Source organism: Ambystoma mexicanum, chromosome 5q, assembly GCF_040938575.1.
Source record: "Ambystoma mexicanum isolate Mex_15411 chromosome 5q, UKY_AmexF1_1, whole genome shotgun sequence".
Lineage (NCBI taxonomy): Eukaryota > Metazoa > Chordata > Amphibia > Caudata > Ambystomatidae > Ambystoma > Ambystoma mexicanum.
Genome location: NC_090933.1, coordinates 1,294,683,540 through 1,294,704,978, shown reverse-complemented (window position 1 = coordinate 1,294,704,978; position 21,439 = coordinate 1,294,683,540). Strand labels below are relative to the sequence as shown.

At 44.5% G+C, this 21,439-nt stretch overlaps 1 protein-coding gene across 2 annotated transcripts in view; it reads left to right on the top strand.

The window, feature by feature from the left end:
• The window catches only part of MROH1 (maestro heat like repeat family member 1), a 2,813,132-nt gene that overhangs the window by 1,082,975 nt on the left and 1,708,718 nt on the right, over nucleotides 1–21,439 (top strand). For both annotated transcript variants that reach the window (XM_069621886.1, XM_069621885.1), the window contains exon 20: nucleotides 5,946–6,065. In XM_069621886.1, coding sequence (XP_069477987.1) covers nucleotides 5,946–6,065 — 120 coding nt within the window. The remainder of the gene's footprint in view (nucleotides 1–5,945; nucleotides 6,066–21,439) is intronic.

The following is a 21,439-nucleotide window of genomic DNA, read 5'->3' as shown; positions in this document are numbered from 1 at the left end:
GCGCCAAACCCTGAGGCATCGGGGAGCTGGTTACATGAACAGGTATATAGCAGAGATACAGGGTGAGAGATAGGTGCGTAAACAGGTGCCGATATAGGAGTTTATTTTTCATGTGGTATGAGGGTTGCCCTAGGCTACTGTGTCCTGAGAGAACAGAACGGCTTTCAGTTGCTTTCAAAAAATCTCATGTAAGGGTTCTGCTCTCAATTTGGGTGGGGGATTGTTCCAGTGTTCGGCAGCTCTCGGCAGTGTTCGGTGGTTGGAATGGATCTATCAGATGTGTCTGGAAGATTGCATTTTTAGAGTGTTGTATCTTGGTGCACTGTTGGCTATCCATTTGTGTGTGATTGCTAGTGTTTTGAAAAGGATGTGCTGCCTAATGGGTAGCCAGAGGGCCTTTTTCCAGGCTGACGTGATGTGTCCGGGTTTAGGAATGCTCAGTATGGCTCTGAGGACATTGTTTTGAATTACCTGGTGTCTTTTAAGATTTCGATTTGAGATGCCTACAAATAGGGTGTTTCAGTAGTCCAACCTAGACCCTATAAGGGCTCTTGCAATTGTGAGGCAGCTGTCTTGGGACAGAAACAGTCTGCAGGCGTCAATGGCCTTAGTCGTCAGCGCCTCTATGGGAGGCAATGGCGTTGGCCGGTCTGTTTAGAGACAGGGCGGCGTCAAAGTATACTCCCAGGGTTTTCACTATGTTGGATACTGGTATGGTAATACTATCAATAGTGAAGGTTTTGTAGTTTAGGTCAAGTTTCATCATTTAGGCAAAGCATGTTGGCAGCCATCCATGCTTGGATTGTGTGCTATATGGAGTTCAGGGAAGTGGAATCAGTAGCATAGTTGCCTGAGATGGGTATGAGTATATGCCATCCTGCTCAACCTTCTCCGTGATGACCTGGGTATCACCGATCAGGCCCTGGCTTGGCTGACTTCTTTCCTCGCCGATCGACCCTCTGAAGTCCAACTTGGGTCCTTCCTCTCCTCTATCTCTACCTGTGGTGTTCCCCAGGGGTCTAACCTCGCTCCCAGGCTGTTGAGCCAATACCTGGCACTTCTGGCCCACCACATTGCCGCTCTCTGCCCCAACTTTCACTGCTATGCGGATGACACTCGGTTCATTTTCAGGCTCCCTTCAGGCTCCTTCTCTCATCGCTGTCTGTCTGCTATCCAGGACTGGTGTACCACCAATTATCTCTGCCTTAATGCCAGTAAGACTGTGATTCTCCTCATCGACACACCTGCTCCCTCCTTTCCTGTCGCTCTCTGGCCGGCCTCTCTTGGCCCTCTTCCTGCTCCCACCTGTGGGGCTAAAAACTTCAGGGTCATCTTCGACTCCACACACTCCTTCTCTCCTCGCATCTCTGTCGTATCTAAGAAGTCACACTACCAGCTGCATCTCCTCAGAGGTAATTTTCCTTTCCTTTCATTCCCCATAGAAGCTCACTGTCTCCAGAGCGCTGGTTCTCTCTAAGCTTGACTACTTCAACAGCCTCTTTCTAAATCTGCCTGCCTCTACTCTCCGCCCTCTGCAACTCATCAAAAACAGGACTGCGATACTTGTCCTTGGCCTCAAGCCCAGAGATCGTATCTCTCCAGGACTTAAATCTGTTCATTGGCTCCCAGTGGCTGCGAGGATTAAGTTCAAAGCCTTCTGCATTGTCCACAGGACCGTCTGAGGCCTGGGGCCTCAATACCTTCAACTCTCTCTTCCTAAAGATCTTTCTTCTTGAGTCCTTTGCTCATCCGCCTCCAGCTCCCTCAGGGTCAGTCGCTTCTCCAAGGAACGAGTTGGTGGTAGGTCTTTCTTCGGCTGGGGCCTCCCTCTGGAACAGTCTTTCTGGCTCTCTGAAACTTGAGGAGAACCATCTCCGGTTCCAAAAGCACCTCACGACCATCCTCTTTGCTTCTGCTTTCTCTCCTCCTCTCCCCTGCTGAACTCCTGGCTAAATCTGAGATTGCGCTGGTCACCTGGCTACCTTCTCGGGCCCAGATCCCCTCCCCGCCAGTTGCACACCTGCACCGTCCCCCCTGGCACCCACCTGCATCGTTTCTGTATCCCTACAGCCCCTACCAGCACCTGGTGTTAGGCAGAATCCTGTGCAGGGACCACTACACACAATTAAGACTACAGGTGGCAATACAAGTTTTACCTTTGGTACAAGCCTGTACTATTAAGTTAGAGTGGTAGCAGTAGCGGAGCATCCAGGCTTATCTCAAGAGTATATGAGCAGTAGCAGAGATTACACAAAGGGACCGCGATTACTGTGACTCAAGCAAACACTGACTCAAGGTTTCAGGTAAAAAATATAAGTACATTTATTTTTAAACCATTTGTTATTAACACGACACTTGTATTAATTCGAAAACCACACGTAAAATATACTACAACTAACTAATTCACTTTGTACAGTATTATTTGAGGTAAGTACCCTGTGTTTGAATGGACCGGTGTTATGAAACAGAACGCGTTACCGTGAATACAATTGCGATCACTTTTGACTGTTCAGTCTACTAGATAACCGCATATCCGCAGCAAGAAATGCTACCGGGGTAGAAACGCACTTAGCACCCGAGATACCCAGAGAGAGTTGGGGCAAAAATCACATGCAATATTTTGGTTAGGCAGACAGAATCTCAGAACACACATAGACAGGAATTCAAGAGTCAAAGGGCCGGAGCCAAAGGCAAGTGACACCGGGTGCCTGTTGTCGAGGATCAAACAGTCGGACAGTTCGAGATTCAACGTTGCCAAGTGTACTTCGATATTGTCAATGTTCGGAAGCAAAAGTGGCTATTCGGACCACTACAGCAGTGTGCAGCGATTTCGACCATGAAGGCGACCTCTGACTGAAAATAATGAGCTGGTTATCCCCACCAGGCTCAAGGGAAGAAGACTCTGAACTGGATCTCCTCTTAGTCGTTGAAGGGTAGATAGCTCAGGACTGCAGCAGGGCTTCACTGGTACGGGGTAGTTGCAGCAGTCGACCTTTCCTCCACTTCTCGTCGGTTCCTTGTAGTTCCAGTGGCGACTCCTTCCAGCCCAAGAGACCTGCCTTTTATGCGCAAAACCCTGTGCAGGGGGTGACTATGCCCCTCCCCCACATTCAGCCCACCTAGACACCCAGGCGCCTTGAGGAGGGCTTCTAGGTAGAAGCCCGTCAAAAGACAGCGAACAAAGAAGGCAAACCTGGTTTGCAGCGCGAAGTAAAACACAAGAAGGATTTTAACAAAAAGAAATGGCGAATAAACTGCACCGGAGCCAAAAGAAAAAGCATTTGGTCAAGCGGTTTTAAGTTTGAGGCTAACACAATAGCCTATAATATTACCACGGTTATATAAGATAACCGCTGTAGAAAATTAGGGTAGATACCACTGCCACCAGCCATGTCTAAATGTCAAGAGCGAAACAATGCTCTAGGAGGTACAGATAAAAAGTTAAGAGTTAACTCTTCCAGCACTCCATGTAAGATGTATGTACTGGATCTGTGGTTAAATTTGACTCAGTTAAGTTAATGGTAACGTTACCCTTTTCTGGGGGACAATAGTCGCCTCAGAAATGGAGTCGGTGGGAGTCTGAACGACAACCCTGTGCCACTGCACAGAAGGTGCTGTGTGACGCACAAAAAGAAGCGGGGGGGAGCTCACACTCTTATCAAGTGGAAAGAAATAACTCCAGAGATCCAGTAAAGCTGCTGAGGGACTCACTAGGTAAGGGAAATTAGCCATGAAATGAGAATTCTCCCTAACACCTGACACCTGATGTCTGCACTTACCCATGCACTTGCCACCACTTCTTATTTATTGTATTCTTTGGTTTTTATTTATTTTATTTTTATCCTATGTACTGGACTGCCCCCTCCCCTTACCCCCTCTCACTTTCCCCCTCCCCCGCACTTGCGTGATCTCATTGTCACCTGGCCTAGTAGGATTGTTGTCTGTCTTCCTTCTGTTTCCCCTCTCTTGCCTCGTCGTGCCTTGAAACACCTGTGTATAGGCGCGTTATAAATTCCATATCATATATCATATTTCTGTCCTCATCAACATACCTTGTGTATGAGATACCCAGATTGTCTAGGATGTCAAATAGAGGTTTTGTGAATATATTATACAGTGTCGGAGAAGCGCAGTAGCCTTGGGGGTCTCCGTAGGCGATCGCGGTGGATGGGGCAGAGGCCAGGTCAGAGAAGACTCTGAAGGATGTGTCGGACAGGAAGGACGAGATCCAGGTTGAGGCTTGGTCCGAGAAATGCACATCTGAGGTGGGATGCTTGCAGAGGATGCAATGGTCAACTAGGTCAAAGGCTGCAGATAGGACTAAGAGGAGTAGGAGAGAGACCTTGCCAGTCTTTGGCCTCGTCCATCTGGTTCTTTAGATTCAGGAGTGCTGATTCTGTGCCATGTCCAGGTCTGAAGCTTGATCGCCTCATGCCCAGAAGGTTGTTGGCTTCAAGGAAGGATTGGATTTGGGTGTAAGCTACTCCAGTATTTTGAGTTAGAATGGGACCGTTGTGATGTGGCATTAGTTGGTGGGCATGTCAGGATTTAATGATGTTTTTTTTAGTAGGGGGAGGATCCTGCTTCCTTGAGGCTGACGGGGACCTCGCAGGTGTGAAGGAGGCCTTAATCAGAGCACTGATAAAGGGTGCCAGTTCCAGGGCACAGGTCCTTGATCACAGAAGCTGGGCAGTTGTCGCTTTTGCATCTTGTGGGTTTCAGGCTGTGAATGATGCTCAGGGTTTCCTGTGGTGAGATTGGCTTGAAGTGTAAAGCCAGGGGTGCAGATAGTAGTGGTTTTGTCTTGGAGGGGGTGGTTAGGATAGGGGAGTTCTGTTTTAGAAGAAACTTGTTTTGACGGGAGGCCAGTTTTCCCAGCAGTGTGTTTTGAATGTTGATGCACCATGCTTTGTCTTTGTTGTAACGGTCTTTGGGGACGGTTGGTGTTTCTAGTTTGCGTAGATTAGAAAAGAGTTCTCACGAGCTAGAGCTGGAGTTGACGATTCTATCGTTTTTGCCAGGAGTGTGTTTTTATAGGATTTAGCTATCGATTGGACGTTACTTTTGTTTGTGTCGGAAGGTGAGTTCTTCCAAGTGGTTTCGGCTTCTCGTTTTTTTAAGCGTAGGGTTTTAAAGTCTGGAGTGAACCAGGAATTGCAGTGCGAGAGGGGTCAGTCTTTCCGCTGAGAGTGGGCCACCGTTATAATGGCTTTTGCCATGGTTTATTTGCAGGTTTCAACCAGGGCTGTCGGGTTGTCTAGCCTGGACTTGGGGAGGGTGGTACTTCAATGTGGGATGGGTGAATGTTCTCACGTTGTGGTCTGACCACGGATAGGGAGTGTTGGAGGGTATGTTCATGGGGCAGTTAATTTCGACAATCCAGTCGAGTATCCGCCCCTTTGTGTGGGTGGGGGTGAGGATGCATTGGGAGAGTCCAAGTGTAGTCCGTGCGTTGGAGAGCGAGAATCCGAGGTTAGGTTCGCCCAAGAGCAGAATTTGTGAGGAGGCCTTGGAGTGGGGAGCTAGGACTTGTAGGATGTCTTCCTCAAAGGTAGAGATCGGGCCAGGTGCTCTGTATACTTTGTGGATGGTTAGTGTTGAGGTGTGAGAGATTAACCCTTTTTTTGTTGCCCTTTTTTCACTTCGACATGGGTCAGCGACAGTGACTAAGATGCTTCCAAGTTACATTTCTTAATCTCATTTTAGAATCACACTGATTTGAATATTTTCTTTATCTTCCAAATAAAGGGTTTCCCAAGGTCTGTCTCACAGCCGTACAAAAGAAATCACAATCTTAGTCCGTCCCCGTGTTATTTAATTTGCAGAGTTAGAATTGTCCTTGAAGGAACTATCAAACAGGAAGTATGTTTCTGTTCTTGGTGTGCAAACTTACATACATGAAATAGTTTAGAAACCTTTGCTTATGGTTGTTTTTGTTTCTTCAGAACTTCCTATACAAGTGCATAGGAACGGTCCTAAGGATTAGTTCCAACAAAGACATGGTGACCAAACAACTCCAGGAACTATTGGCAACAGCCAGATACCAGGAAGAAGCTGAGAGAGAGGTGAGAATTTTAGTGCAGTCTTTGCTGGCAGAGTGCTGCATAACTTGCATTTCTTTCAATTTTCTTGAAAAATCCTTTGAAAACAATAGACCAAAGACCAGTAAGCTTAGTTTCTTTTATTTGACCAACACATAACTAATCATTAATAGCTATTAATAATACTGTATTCAAGTCATTATTCCAAATCCTTAAATATTTGAGTCTATAGAAATCCTCTTGTTTCCTTTCCACCCATCTTATGCCTGTTTGTTGGTGCTACATATTAATGGGTCGCCCTCACATCTGTTTGCTCACATGCACATCTGGATAAAAAGGTTCTATAATAGCTAGTTTTGACCTTTATGCAGCTCTGTCTAATCTGTGACCCAGTAAATTCTGGTTAGAAATAGTTTTATTACATTTTGATAATGGTCTACCCCTCGAATACACAAACTTTTATTGGTCCTGGCACTGAGCCTTCTTCCCAGTGAATGCGAAGGTGCTCTAATTATAAAATCTGTACCTGCCATCAGCACTGAGTTATTTGAAGATTGTACTTGTTCTGTTGATTTGCATGTTTATTTCTTGATGGATCTGCTATTGTTTCATTGTAATTTGTCCTTATGTAGACACCAGTGTTTAAAGTTACGCGTAAAAATAAATTGCCATCCACATTTGAGGATGTCTCGAAGGCTAGGCTTTAAACTTTAGCCGCCTCATAGCGACCTATCCTTTCACATTTCCTCTATGTATATTACTCTGTATACTGTGTCTGCCCATTATGATTGAACACAGATCCTCTGCCCATCATACTGACATGTTCAGTTTCCACTGATTGCCAAAGCTACCACAAAGTCACAATACTTACCTGGTGCTATAGCAAGGTTTGCAGCAGAGACTAGTACTATACCTGATGGAGAGCTTCATAGAGATGGTATCTGCACTTATGGCAAGTGACTACTTTAGAACCTCAGACAGGCTTTCTATTGGTCTGCATATTGTTAAAGATGTAATGACAGAACCTCGGATAATCTTCTTACCCTTGTGCAAATGATCAACATAAAATGTGATCAAATATCCATAGTGTTCTTGCTAAAACATGCATTTGCACTTGCAGTATAGTATCAGAATATGCAATGTGATATTTCTTTCTGCCTTCACTTACCATCCTTTTCCCAGTCTTGTGCTTTGAGAAGGGAAAATAGCGATCTCTAAAATAGCTACCCATATATATTGTGCTATATAACCATAGGGGAACCAGATTGGAGAGAAACAGCTATAGCAGCCAATTAATCCCTCTAATGGTTGTGCTGTGACAGTTTATGTACATCTACAAGCACTGAGCTTAATAGGGTCGGGGTGCAGAAGACTGTAAACAAGGGCAGGATATCACTATACCTGAGCGGGACAAATAGGCCGGGAAGTCCTGTGCCCAAAAGTGGAAGAGTCAAGGTAATTGACAAATGCCTGCTTTATTAACAACCCAGATAAAGCAGGAACAGCAGTAAATCCCAAAAGTTTCACGCTCTTATCTGATCTCGTGCTTGACAACAGTTTGAGTGCAAAATACATCACAACTAACTTCACATGAGACTCCTGATTACAAAAGCCTTTAGGGTTCAGGGATTGGTTGGGAGAATCATCTGTATTACACGGCCATGCTAGTGGCCGTGTAGTTATGGTTAAGTTGCTGTTTCCATAGGAAGAGGACTTTCTGGGCGGCTTATAACTCCGTTCCCCCTGGACGAATCATCACCAAACTTTGCAGAAAAAGTATATGGGCCATACTGAATTTATTTGCAGTTTGGTGATGTTTGGTCCAGGGGGGGAAAAGTTATAGGGGGTCCCAAAACGTCTTTTTTTCCCCATAGACTGAATGGGGGAAAAACTTTGCGCACGTCTACAACCCAAACCGCTGGATAGATTTTCACCAAATTTGCAGTAGGAGCAGGAGCTTGGTCCCGAAAGCGTGCTTTTGTACATTTGGTGACAATCCGTCCACTACTTTTCTTTAAAACGACCAAAAAGTAGGTCTAAAAGAATTAGTGATATCTGTCCGCTCCGCGGACAAGATACCGATTGGGTAAGGGGCTTGCGTCATGACCGCGGGCATGCGACGTCTCTGCCGATTGGCTGCAGTGAGACGTGTTGTGCTGCAGATTGTTTGGATGCGCCAGACATCTTGGATCCACGGACAGCGCAGCGGCAACATGCTATTTCAAAACCTATTTTGCTGTGTCATAGTGCTTGGGGAGGTTCACACAGTAAGAGATGGGTGAAAAACTGTATTTGTTCAGGCGGTACGTGTTAATGATGTATTCTCTATGCACGCCTTATTCCGAATGTTTGTGTGTACAGAAAATGAGGGTTTTAATAGGGGTAGTATTTCAGTCCGTGCTGCGCACGGGCACCTTGAAGCTGTTCTAAAGACACGCGTGGTGTTAGCGCACATTGAAATTGAGTACATGTCGCTATTACATTATTTTTTCCTATGGGTGTGCTAATGATTAGTACGCCGCCATTGGTGTGACATGCTGCAGTGGTTGTGGCCAGGGCCTAGAGTCTTGGATGCATGGCCGTAGGCCGTAGGCTGAAGGCCATACTTCCAAGACTGTAGGCCCTGGCCACAACCACCGCAGCATGTCACATTCATGGATACACCTGTAGTATTGATTATCGATTATATGGTTGTGGGAAGTGTGTACAGTCTTGGGTGCATGGCCGCAGGCCAAGCACCTAAGAACAAAGTTATAAGCACTGGAGGTATAAGCCACTACACACCCATATATTGTAATATCTATGGACATACTGGTAGGAGTCTAGTCTCTGGCCAGAACCACTGAAGCATACCACAACTATCGATGCACCCCTACTACCGCACATCACTGAGGTGGTCGTGGGGAGGATCTGCAGTCTTCGGTGCATGGCCAAAGGCCATGCACCTGAGAACGCACTTGTCAACTCTAAAGTTATAAGCCAACATGGATTTTACATAGTGCGTTGGTTGTGGGCAGGACGTATAGTTTTGGGTGCATGGCTGCAGGCTGTCGGCCCTACACCGAAGAGTGTAGACCCTGCCCACAAGCAGTGCAGGATATCTCATTCATACATCACACCCATACATTAGATTATGTATCTGGTAGGTGTGGGCAGGGCCTAGAGTCCTGGGTACAAAATGAGTGCATGCTAAAGTTATAATGTTTCTTTGTATGGGTGTGTCACTCATTTATAAGCGACCATGGGTGTAATATGCTGCCGTGGTTGTGGCCAGGGCCTAGAGTCTTGGGTGCGTGGCCGTAGGCCGTAGACCGTACTTCCAAGACTCTAGGCCCTGGCCACAACCACCGCAGCATATTACAGAAATATATACAACTGTAGTATTGCTTATGGGTCAAATGGTTGTGGAGTGTGTGTAGAGACTTGGCTGCATGGCCGAAGTGTTGTTACAAGCCACAATGGGTGTGATATGGTGTGGTAGTTGTGGCCAGGGCTTGGAGTCTTTAAGCACTGCAGTTGTAAGCCACTATGGATTTTATACACTGCATACCCATACATTCAAAAATCTATGGCCTTACACCCAAGTCTGTAGCCTGTGGCCAAAACTACTGCAGCATATAACAGGCATAGGTACACTCGTACTATGAAACATCATTCAGGTGGTTGTGGGGAGGGCGTAGCGTAGTGAAATTAGAAGCCACTATGGTTGCGATATGCTTTGCTGTTTCTGGCCAGGACCCAGAGTCTTGGGTGCATGGCCAAAGGCCATGCACCCAAGACTGAAGTGATAAGCAGTGAGGTTATAAGTGAACGTGGGCGTGGTGTGGTGCTGTGGTTGTGTGCATGTTCTAGTGTCTTGGTTGCATGGCTGCAGAACCCAAAACTAAACTTAGAAGTAGTGAAATTAGAAGCACCATGGTTTTGATATGTTGCGATGGTTGTGGGTAGGACCTATAGTGTGGGTTGCTTGGCCGTAGGGGGTAGGTTATACATCAAAGATGCTAGGTCCAGCTTACAGCGACTGCACCATATTACTGCTATAGATTAGCCGTGTTGATTCGCGTAATTATACTTACTGTTTAATTTGTGCAGAATCCATATATGTTTTACATGACTGCAGTACTTGGCAGACCTAGCCTTTTTTTAATTTCTGTGATAAAAGAAAAAAGCATGTTAGTGTTTGCATTTTATGAAGACTTATTACATTGTATAATAGACAGTTTAGCTTTTTTTTTACCTTCATATTTAGTTTACAAACCAGTGTACTGTGCATTTTGCTCAGTATCTGTGTTTGTTTTTGAAATCCTTGGGTCTGGGGGAAAAAAAATCCTTGTCGGATTAAAAAAAACCCTTTATTTGCTATGCTACAAACTTATTTCTTTGCTTTCTTTGAGTGCTTCCTTGTTCTTTCTGATTAATGTTATGTTTGTTGCCTTGTTGCTATTTTTAACAGCAGTTAGATACCTGTTGGGGTGTTCTAACTATGCATTTGTTGTTATGCTTCTGTGGTATTCATTTATCTGTGTTGTTGTTATACACTCTTGGGCAGTTGGATACCTGTTGGCGTATTCTAACTGTATGTAGGCTTTCGCTTCATTTTTTGGTAATGTTGAAGTACACATTAGTCATTAAATCTTGGCTTTAAGAAGATTAAATACGCATTTGTAAGATTAGCTGGCAATATCTGCTTTAGAGTAATGGTGCTATCATTACATTCCCCCATCCAGATTTCATTTTAATGTATGCAGTGTAGTGACCTGCATTGGTTGAAGCTCCTGTATGATAGATTATAACTACTGTTTTAAAGGTTTTCTTTGCAAGTGACACGTGACCGTGTGTGAATCCAGTCAGCTTGCAGTTGTTTTTCGTACCATCTGCATTATAACGTAGCAGCATAAGTATTATGTACTTACTATGAGTTTGTATCAGTAAGGTGGAGCGATTGTCTGAATTGCACATAATACATAATCTGGCATGGTTTGCATTCTGTACCAGTTGCTGAAATGGAATGGATTCACAGTTAGGTATGGATACATACACAAATCGCTCATTTGGGATTTGTTCCTGTATGACATTGCTACAGAGAGTGCATGTATGTTTCCACATGTACGAAATCTGGAAGATTTCATTTATAGGTATGCTTTTGTTTTCCAGTACTTGTAGTAAGTACATTAGAAAAGACTGTGGATCTTCTTGTGTGTTTATAGTGAATCTCACCATTCCAGCACAGTAGTCCAATTCTTGTCTTATTCTGTAAACACTGTACGTGTTGTCAGGATTGTTTGTTGCGTTTCTATGAAGGACTAACATTTGCAAACACAATTGGTCTGTACTGTGTAAGTAAATATTGTGAACAATTGGTGGCAATTGAAATAGAATATTCATTGCTACATTTGCATAGCAACTTACACCAGTTTCATTTGAAAATTTGAATGGACCAGCTAGTTCCGTATCAGAGTGCTTTTTTCAGAGTTTCTCTTCCTTCTTTGAAGAAGTACCTGGTTTACTTTCCATAATAGGTTCTTCTTTGCTTGTGGTAATTGATGAACCTTTTCCTTCTTTTGTTTTCTTTCAAGGATTTGCTTGCTGTCAGATTCTGTTGCATTTCTGATTGAATTAGTTTTCTATTAGCACGTTTTAATTTTTCTGGAACAGGATATTATTTCAGATGGGGGTGTACAGTGAACGCAGTCTATTGTATTCTAAAATGCAAGGAATATCAACGGTCACTTTACTTGCATCAAAGTTGATTAGAAATAGACCGTCAAGTGTACGTAAGCGTGATAGTGCTACGTAGCTCATGCCTTCTTTAAAGACTGTTTCCTATATCTATGCTTTGTCTAGGGTAAGACCTTGGGATTTATGAATGGTGACTGCATATGCAAGAGTTAGAGAAAATTGTTCTCTACGTACATACATGTCTTTGAACAGAAGGAATCGAGCAGTTGAGCCCCCAATCCTTTTCACTTCTGAAAGTTTGTCAAAGCAAATATTGACAAACTGAACGTTGTTGTCACGTGGGTATGATTGAGCGCCAACAACTGTACCCAGTGCCCCATTAACTAGCCCTTGCTCCACGTCAAGGTTACGTTTAAGCATTATTCTACAATTTAAGGATAATTTAAATATTTTTTCCAACCCAGCTGTGTTGGATATTGAATTTTCTAAACTACTTAGTCTTGTTGTGGCTTGCTCACACATGGGTAGTGTCATGCCATGTACGTCTAGTTTGTCTGTGGCGCAAATTTCAATTATTGGTTGTATTTCTTTATTTAACATTGTTTCATTGAATTTGACACAGCTTGCAAGAGTTGCCATTAAGGCCATACAATTGACATTTGTGTGCGCTAATTGTTCCATAACATCAGTAGCACCTGCAAGATATCCAAAAAGTGCATGAATGTGCTGGTTTTTCAATATTGCTTGTGCTTCCTGAGATAGTACACCAACTCTAATACTTTTTAGGATGTTGGCATAAGCTAGATCTGCAGATTGTCGCATGTTTTCTGTTAATTCTCTGTATTGGAAATGTTGCCAAAGGTTCACATTTCCTATGCTGCCAACAGTTTTACGGCAGAGTTTGTGTCCTACGGTTTTAAAAATAGGTTCACCTTTCACTGGTGTCAATTGTAGAAGATCTCCGAAAACGATAATGTGTTTCCCTGCAAAGAGTTCTTCGTAGTTTGTTTTAAGTACTTCTTGCAATCTGATTTGAATCAAAGCCAACATTAGGTTGGAGACCATGCTCACTTCATCTATTAGTAGCATTTTCATTTGCTTTAATACTCTGCGTAGTTCCATTGCAGCTTCTGCAGAAAGTTTGTAGTAGTCTAATTTGTTTTGGTGTTCTACTGGAAGAAGTAGTAATTGGTGTAAAGTGACACCGCCTATGTTGTAGGCAGCTAAACCTGTGGGGGGCAGTTACAACAGCTGATAGTTTGTTGTTTGTCAATTGCTGAACGAGCTTGCTGCTGATTTTGATTAAGAATGTTTTTCCTGACCCAGCTTCACCACTGACGTACTGCAGCATTGGTTTGTAATTTTGGCAGGTACATTCTTTATTTTCGTTTTGTACACCATGTACAATTTGTTTTGTTACGTCTTCAAAAATGGTGCGCTGATCTTTAAGTTTTGCTTGTTGTACAGTTAAGTCTTCTATATTTTCTTGATAGTGGCACATGGTGTTTTCCACTTCTGTCATAGCTAATTCTGCCTAATTTGCTATTAGTGGCTGTCCTAGTGGTTCTTGACTTCCTGTTACAGAAGGTTAACTACTGTCGGAAGAGTCCTTATCTAGTTGGGCCTGAAGTTCTTCTTCGTGTTGCTGTTCATTGAGCAACATTGCTTTGTACTGCGTGAAGTTCACATCGGTTATAGTGCTTTCATTTGCTTTGAAAGCATCTTCATAGCAGTCATAGTTATCTAGTATCTCTTCCTCTTTACTCCATGGTTTGAAAAGTTGTAGCAGAGACATGTAATATAGTTCTTTCTGTTGAGGAGTTTTTAATGACAATTTAACATGATTAAGCTTCGTTCTGTAAGTTTCACTAAGCTGCCTTCACAATCTGTGACTCTATATCTGCCTTTGCTTTCATCGGGTTTTATATTATTTTTGTATGCAAAGTTTTGAGCTATGTGGTATAGACACATGCTTTCCAAAGTGCTACTCCTGTTCGGATAGTATGTGTCCAGTAAATTGTTTTTTAAAATGTCTTGGCTTTTGGGATCATTTCTGGCAATCGTTTCTATGTCCTCATATGATTTCAAAACTCTTTTTCTAGATTTAGCAGGACCAAGACTAAGCCATACTATGTCAGTCTAGAAATACAGATACCTCTACTTTGAGACCGCAAACGCATTTTGGTGGCCGTGGGCCAACCGTCTCATGCACGATATGAGCAAATATAGGTTTTCGAGTTTGCCAATGAACGGCCATTTTGATGTAACAAGAATCGCCATTTTGTTTTCTAACCATTGCTTCCTGTTCCTATTTCTTCGCAGTATATTTTCCGCTTACACTGCTCGACTGTGAAACATTGTTGTCTGTATGTGAAAAGGACAAGGCCGGAGGGCCGTGAGGATAACAAGAGTTTGCTGAAACACAAACGTAGGCAGCGCCAGGAAGAATGCCCGGCTCCCTCCCGAATGTAGCCTTGAAGCAGAGCTGCAGGGCATTTAAGCATTTCACAGCTGCCAGCCAGTCTCGTTATATGGTAGAATATATTAGAATAATACCGCTAAAGGCTTGAATTATGCTTTTCTTACGGCCCCCCTTTGCTGAGCCCGCTAGAGCATGTCGGCTCCCATGACGCGAATAGCACCTGATAGATAGCAAGGTCCGGAATGCAACTCCCCACTCCGTATGTAGTTCTCTTCCAAAAACAGAAGCGCTGTGTTCTATTCAATAACCGAAAGAAGCCTTCGCACTCACAAATTGCAAATTGTTACTAGAATAGATGTTTGAAGGTGTCATAGTGGTCGGAGATGTCCATCATCACACCAAGTTCAAAGAAACCCAATAAAGGGGGGGTGTTAAACATGTCATAGCTGATTGTTTGATATGCATTTTGTATATATGTAACTGATGTACGTAATTCACTCTCTTGCGTCCCTCGAGGTCTAGAGATACACGTCGCGGGGCGCAAGACCGAGTTGGCCAACTGAGACTTTTGCTTTGCAATAAAACCCTAGCTTTGGGAATACAACCTCGTGTCTGGCGTCTCTATCGTATGTGGTGACCCGCCTTGTTTCCATAGACGTCAGGGTCCCCTAAGGGCCCCTTTCAAGATGGCGCCCGAATAGGGACCCTCCCCCACATGTTCCATCGCGTAACGTTGTAATTGAGAAAGGCAGAGAACGGCGAGGACGGGACGATCGAGCCGGGATCAAGAGGTGTTCGGGGTGCCCTGTAAAAGTGATGAGAGACTCTTTTGCAGATCTGCACACATCTGATCCCTGATCGACGTGCCTGGCTAGAGAACAAGGAGGCGAGGGTCCTGAAACGAGGCAGAAGCCAAGAAACGCAGACACGACGTCCTTTGGTGCGTCAGTATACAGACGACTTGATTTATCAGGTGAATCATTCCCCGAACCAAGCATCCTGATATTGGTTGAGAGTTGACTTTGCAAAATCAAATGCCCTAGGTAAGGTTGATTAACCAGGGGGAAGGTTGAAACATGCCTGGGGTATTGGCCACCTTAGCGGGTTTTTTCCGCTGTGGTAGACAATCTTTGTGTGGAGTGGGTGCGATAATATTCTGTGAGACTTGCCATAGGCAAACCAGAAAGCAAGAAGACCATCAGTGGCCGATTAATGGTAGTTTTGAGATAGGGAGGATAGACGACCTGGAAAGGGTTTCGGTAAGACAAAAAGCGCGTCCTGCAGCATTTGAGGCTATTAAAGACTGGAGAAAGGAAGCAATGCTCCGATTTGAAAGCAGAGCAAAGCATGCGCGCAGGCATAAATCGAAAGGTGAAGTAGCGGAAGAAAAAGAAGCGGAGGAGTGGACTGAGAGTCTAAGAAGGGCAGGTAGGCGTGACCAGTTGAATATAGAAAAGATATACCCACAACGAGAATTACACATAGCTGATGAATTGATAGAAAATATATTGACCCATACAAAACAAGGCCCAAGATCAGAAGTAAGACCAGACACGTCAGTAGCTATCGCCCAGACCCCGCCCGTTGCTCAAGCTCCCCCTCCGGTAGCTCAAGCCCTCCCACAGCCACAGACCGTGCACGTAACACTTCCTATTAGCCAACCAGGCCCACAACAGACACCCCATGTTCCCATTGTCCCACCCTCACCTCCCGCCTTAGACACAGACTCGGTACCGTCCGTTCCTCCCGGGGTTGAAGTTGAAACCGTGGGGGCAAGAGGCGGGTGTGACCAACGGGGGTGCACAAGGGTAACCCGCAGCGCAATCAGCAAAGAAAGGAAGGTGGAATTGAAGCAACAGGCAGAGATGTATATAGATGGGAATGATGGGATGGCAACATTGGCTTCGATATGACTTCCGCAGAAGCAACGAAAGACAGGTAGTGTTGGAATGTATGGGTGAATATTTGGTGGAGAAATGGAAACAGCTAATTGGGAAATTACCACCGCAGCGATTGTTAGATTTGAATGCATTAGCACGCTGTAGGGAGAGGGATGAAGTGAGAGAACATGTGTATAGACTTTTTGAGCTTAGAGATGAATTAGATAATGATTATGTCGAAACATTTACTGCACCTGTCAAAGTGTTTGCTACGCCTGCATACAGGAGTAGGGATATCGGGAGACCTGGGAAGGGGAAAAAGGGGTCGCATAATGAACAGCAGCAATTACCATCGCCGGGGCAGAAGGAGATGGTGAACAAATTATCGTTGCTAAAACAGGTGGGGGCAGACTTGAAGAAATGTCTAATTAGAACACAGGTACTATTGCAGCAAGTAACAGGACATAATATAGGGCGAGGGAACGCACAAGGAAGGAGTAATTCGAATATGCATGGGGGAACAGTGGGACCGAATCAGTGTGCATTTTGTAAAGAGGAAGGACATTGGCGAGCGCAATGCCTGCATCTACAGAATAGAAATGGGTCTGGTCAGAGGAGACAGCATAGAGGACACCCAGGAGCGAATGGACCAAATAGGAATAGTATGCAGCAGCAGCATCATAATAACGGAGGTAATCAAAACCAAGGCCAAAACCAAAATGCCCCAAATCAGAGTCAGGGACAGCAAAATCAACAATATGGAAATCCGAGTGGGGGAAATAGAGGGAAGAGTGGAAATGTTTTCGATACACAGCTAAACACGTATTACAGTAATAGTAATGATTACACGTTGGACGATATGTTATTTCCCCAATAGGACAGCCCAGGACAGGGGTCGGAGCCAGTGTCTATTCCCGTGAATCATTGAGGACCCTACGTAGAAATGAGAGTCGGGAATGAGGAGCACCGCTTTCTTGTAGATACAGGAGCACAGAAGTGTTCAATAGACCATCACTTGGTTCCGGATATACCACTGTCAGGGCAAAAGAATATTTCTGTAGGGTTCGCGGGTTCACCAGTCATAAACCCAGTGTCCAAACCAGTCCCAGTTACCATAGGACCATTTACTGAACATTGTCCCTTCCTTCTAACAGACAATTGTGGAGAAAATGTGTTGGGATTAAACTTGTTGAAAAAGCTAGGTTCAGTTATACATTGTACGGCAGACAGAGTGTTTCTAACGATATGGCCACACGTGGCCCCTGTGTCAGAATTCATGTCTGAAGCGTTACCAGGGGAACTAAGTAAAGTACCAACCTGTATATGGGCAATGCATGACAACGATGTGGGATGTTTAAAGATAGAGCCAGTAAAGATTATTTTGAAAGAAGGTGTTACCCTACCGCGAATACCCCAATACAAAATTTCGGTTGAAGGTGAAAAAGGATTGAAGAGTATTGTTACTGATTTGGTGAAATTAGGGGTAATCGAGGAAATCACAGGCAGTACATGCAACAGCCCGATTCTTCCGGTTTATAAAAAAGGAGGTAATGAGGTACCATACCGTTTCATAATTGATCTACGCGCATTGAATAAGGTAGTAGATCTGCAATTTCCTCTAGTGCCAGACGTCACTACAATATTGACAATGATACCTGTTTCAGCCGAATATTTTAGTGTAGTAGATTTGAAAAATGCATTCTTTAGTATTCCAGTGGACAAGAACAGTAAATATTTGTTCGCGTTCACATTAGGAGGACGATCATTTACATTTACGCGGATTCCGCAAGGTTACACGGAAAGTCCAAGTATTTACAGTAGAGCATTAAAAGAGCAGCTAGACATGTTGGAATTACCCGTGGGTTGTGTACTCTTGCAATACATAGACGATCTATTGCTAGCTGCAGACAGAGATTTGTAAAGAAAGCACTGTATTACTACTGTCACACCTAGCGGCACATGGCCATAAAGCTAGTTTGAAGAAATGTCAGTATAATTGGAAGGAGGTGGCTTATTTGGGCTACCTACTTTCAAAAGGAGGGAGAAGACTAACGCCACAACGCATAGAAAGCATTTCTTGTATGCCTATTCCAAAGACACAAAAAGGAGTCCGAGCCATAATAGGCATGGCTTCATATTGCCGACAATGGATTGGCAATTTTGCGTTAATTGTGAAACCATTAGTGAATTTAACTAGAAAGGATACGGTTATGCCTTTGCAGTGGGATGAGGAATGTCAGAAAGCATTTGATGGATTGAAAACTGCATTATGCTCGGCTCCAGTTTTGGGTACGCCGAGCTATGAGAACATTTTTAGACTATTTGTGTGTGAAAGTGAAGGATGTGCATTGGCGGTTTTGACACAGGAACAAGGTGGATAAATAGGCCGTGCGGCTATTTTTCTTCTGCGCTGGACCCTGTAACGCGTGCACTACCACGATGTTTGCGAACTGTCGCGGCGGCTGCTGCGTCAGTGAAACAAACAGAAGGAATGGTATTGGGGCACACTTTAATTCTGATGGTGCCACATGCCATATGCGTTCTATTAAATAGGACACAGATGCAACACCTCACCTCTGCTAGATTGACAAGATATGAGATTATCTTGTTCGCACCCCATATCCAAATTATGAGGTGTAGCGCTTTGAATCCTGCAGAATTAATGCCACTAACCATAAAAGAAATTGGGGAGAATGAATCACCCCCCCATGATTGCTTAGTGGTCACTGAGGAAGAAACCAAGGGAAGAATTGATTTAAGTGATATTCCACAGAAAGAGCCGGATGGAGAGTTATTTTGTGACGGCTCATGTTTTAAATTACCAGATGGCACGACAACTGCCGCATACGCTATCACTACCCTAGAGAGTGTTCTAGAAAGTAAAAGAATCCCCTATAATTCAGCACAAGCCGCGGAAATAATAGCATTGACCAGAGCTTGCGAGATTTCTGAAAATTTCAATGTGAATATATATACTGATAGTGAGTATGCTTTTGGAGTGGTTCATAATTTTGGTCGACTCTGGGCTGAGAGAGGGTTTCTGACATCACATTGTGCCAGAATTCAACATGGCCCTTTGATTGTAAAATTGCTGTCTGCACTCACGTTTCCAAAGCGCCTAGCAATAGTGAAATGCGAGGCACATAAAAAAAATAAAATGCAAAGTAGGAGAGGGAAACGCGTTTGCAGACAGAATTGCGAAACAAACTGCCACTGATTTGAATACCAAGATGATGACGGTTCAGACAGACGAAGTACCCTGTATGATAGAAGATGGAGTTGCGACTGTCAAAGAAATGCAGGCCGAGGCTATGGCCGATGAAATACAGGGATGGGCAGAGGGATCTGCTGAGTTGGATCTGGAGGGTTGTTGGGCGGACAAGGGAACTAGAAACTGGAGGCTGCCAAATTCGTATGTGACTGCAATGGTCACAATGGCCCACAGCCCTACGCACATCTGTGCCAAGAAAATGATACAGCACCTTTCTACAGTATGGCAGAATGTAAACATAAAAAAGAATGCAGAGAGGTTGGTGTAGAACTGTATCACATGTTTACAACACAATGTAGGAAAGGGAACAGTGACTCCAACAGGCAGTTTTGGCCCACCCTCCATGCCGTTTGAGGTAGTTCATTTTGTTTTCATAGAGATGGAGAGGTGCCAAAACTTAAAATATATGTCTTGGTGGTGATCTGTGCATTCAGTAAGTGGGTGGAGGCATATCCTTTGAAAGACTGCACAGCAATGAGTACGGCAAAAGTAATGTTGAAGGAGTACTTTTCCAGATTTGGCTTGCCCCGAGTCCTATGGTCTGATAATGGACCGCATTTTGTGGGTGCAGTGGTATTACAGATATGTGCTGGTCTCCAGATTGATAAGAGATTCCATAGTTCAAGGCATCCAAGTTCTGCCGGTCTTGTGGAGAGGCACAACGGAATTCTTAAATCAAAGATTAGCAAGATTTGTGCGGGAAGCAAGTTGAGTTTGGTGGATGCATTACCAATAGCACTATTATGCATGCGTACGTCTGTACAGGCTAAAACTGGGCTCTCCCCGTACAAAATCGTAATGGGGAGACCGGCAAATGTTTGGTGCGCACCTCAGCCAAAACGACTTAGTGAGATAGAACATCCTGTGCTTAGTACTTATTGTGGCCTTTTAATGCAGAAATTGCATTTGATTCATCAGCAGGTGTAGGAGGCATTACTGGTGAGATACACCGGTCTGGGGCACGCGCTGGAGCCAGGAGACTGGGTGCTGCTAAAAAACTTTGAAAGAAAGTCATCATTAGCACCCAGGTGGCGCGGGCCCCATCAAGTACTTTTGGCGACGTAGACGGCAATACGGGTGGATGGAAGGAAGTCGTGGATCCATGCCACCTATGCCAAGAAGATTCCAACTGCACTGAAAGACTTGCCTGACACTGATGACCGGAAAGAGACAGCGGTCCCAGAAACGAAAGAAACTGTTGCCAGTGAGCAGCCACCTAATCTGCCAAAACGAGAAGTGAAACTCGAAACAAAGCCTGAGACGATTGCCAAAGAGGGGGAAAGGCAAAGAGTGCCCCAACGTTGCCCAGCAGAATCGACATCACTGCTGACTGACACGAAATCTGCCTTGCAAATACCAGCAAAACCAAATCGTGTACCCCTTTGGCGCCCACCAGCACTTGCCAGCACGCCAAAAAATGGATCTGCATCATTGGCGCAGCGCACACCAGCACCTGCAGTAGCGCCACAGGCTTACTTCGAGCCTGAATCTGGAAGTGCACCAGCACTGTTCACGGATCATACGATATCAGGAGCAAGGCGATACAACCTGCGGCCTCGGAAGACAAAATGATCTGCAGTTCTTTTTGGTGTTTATGTCAACCTCTGGTTCAGCTCATGGACGGAGAAGGAACCAGAGGTGTAGAGGAGAGAAGCTTGAGAATTGTGCAAGTCGGACAATTCAAGACTCGCGGCTCCTCGGTGCGATCATAAAAAGTACATGTGTCCGGAACCAGAGCGGACAAGCTGGGCGCACATGGTGCAATGGCAAGTGAGATAACTGATTAACAGTACATGTGTCTGGAACCAGAGCGGACAAGCTGGGCGCCCATGATACTAAGGCGATAAGATAAATGATCGAAGGTCGTCTGAGCAGTAAAAGAGGTGACAAGTGATCTCGCCTAAAAACGAATAATCGAATCCAGGCTAACAAGGACAGGCAGAACTGAACTGTGACAATTCCATTGAACTTATAAACATCAGAGCAAGCGCGACGAAGAGAGATATCCACAACAAACTGTGATAAGGAAGAAGGACGACGAGAAACATGCCGGGACCAGTTCCAGCCTCCTCCTGCACCACCACCGCTGAGAATGAGTCAGTCATAAAGACTATAAGTTTAAGAAAAACGCATGGTAAAACAAATT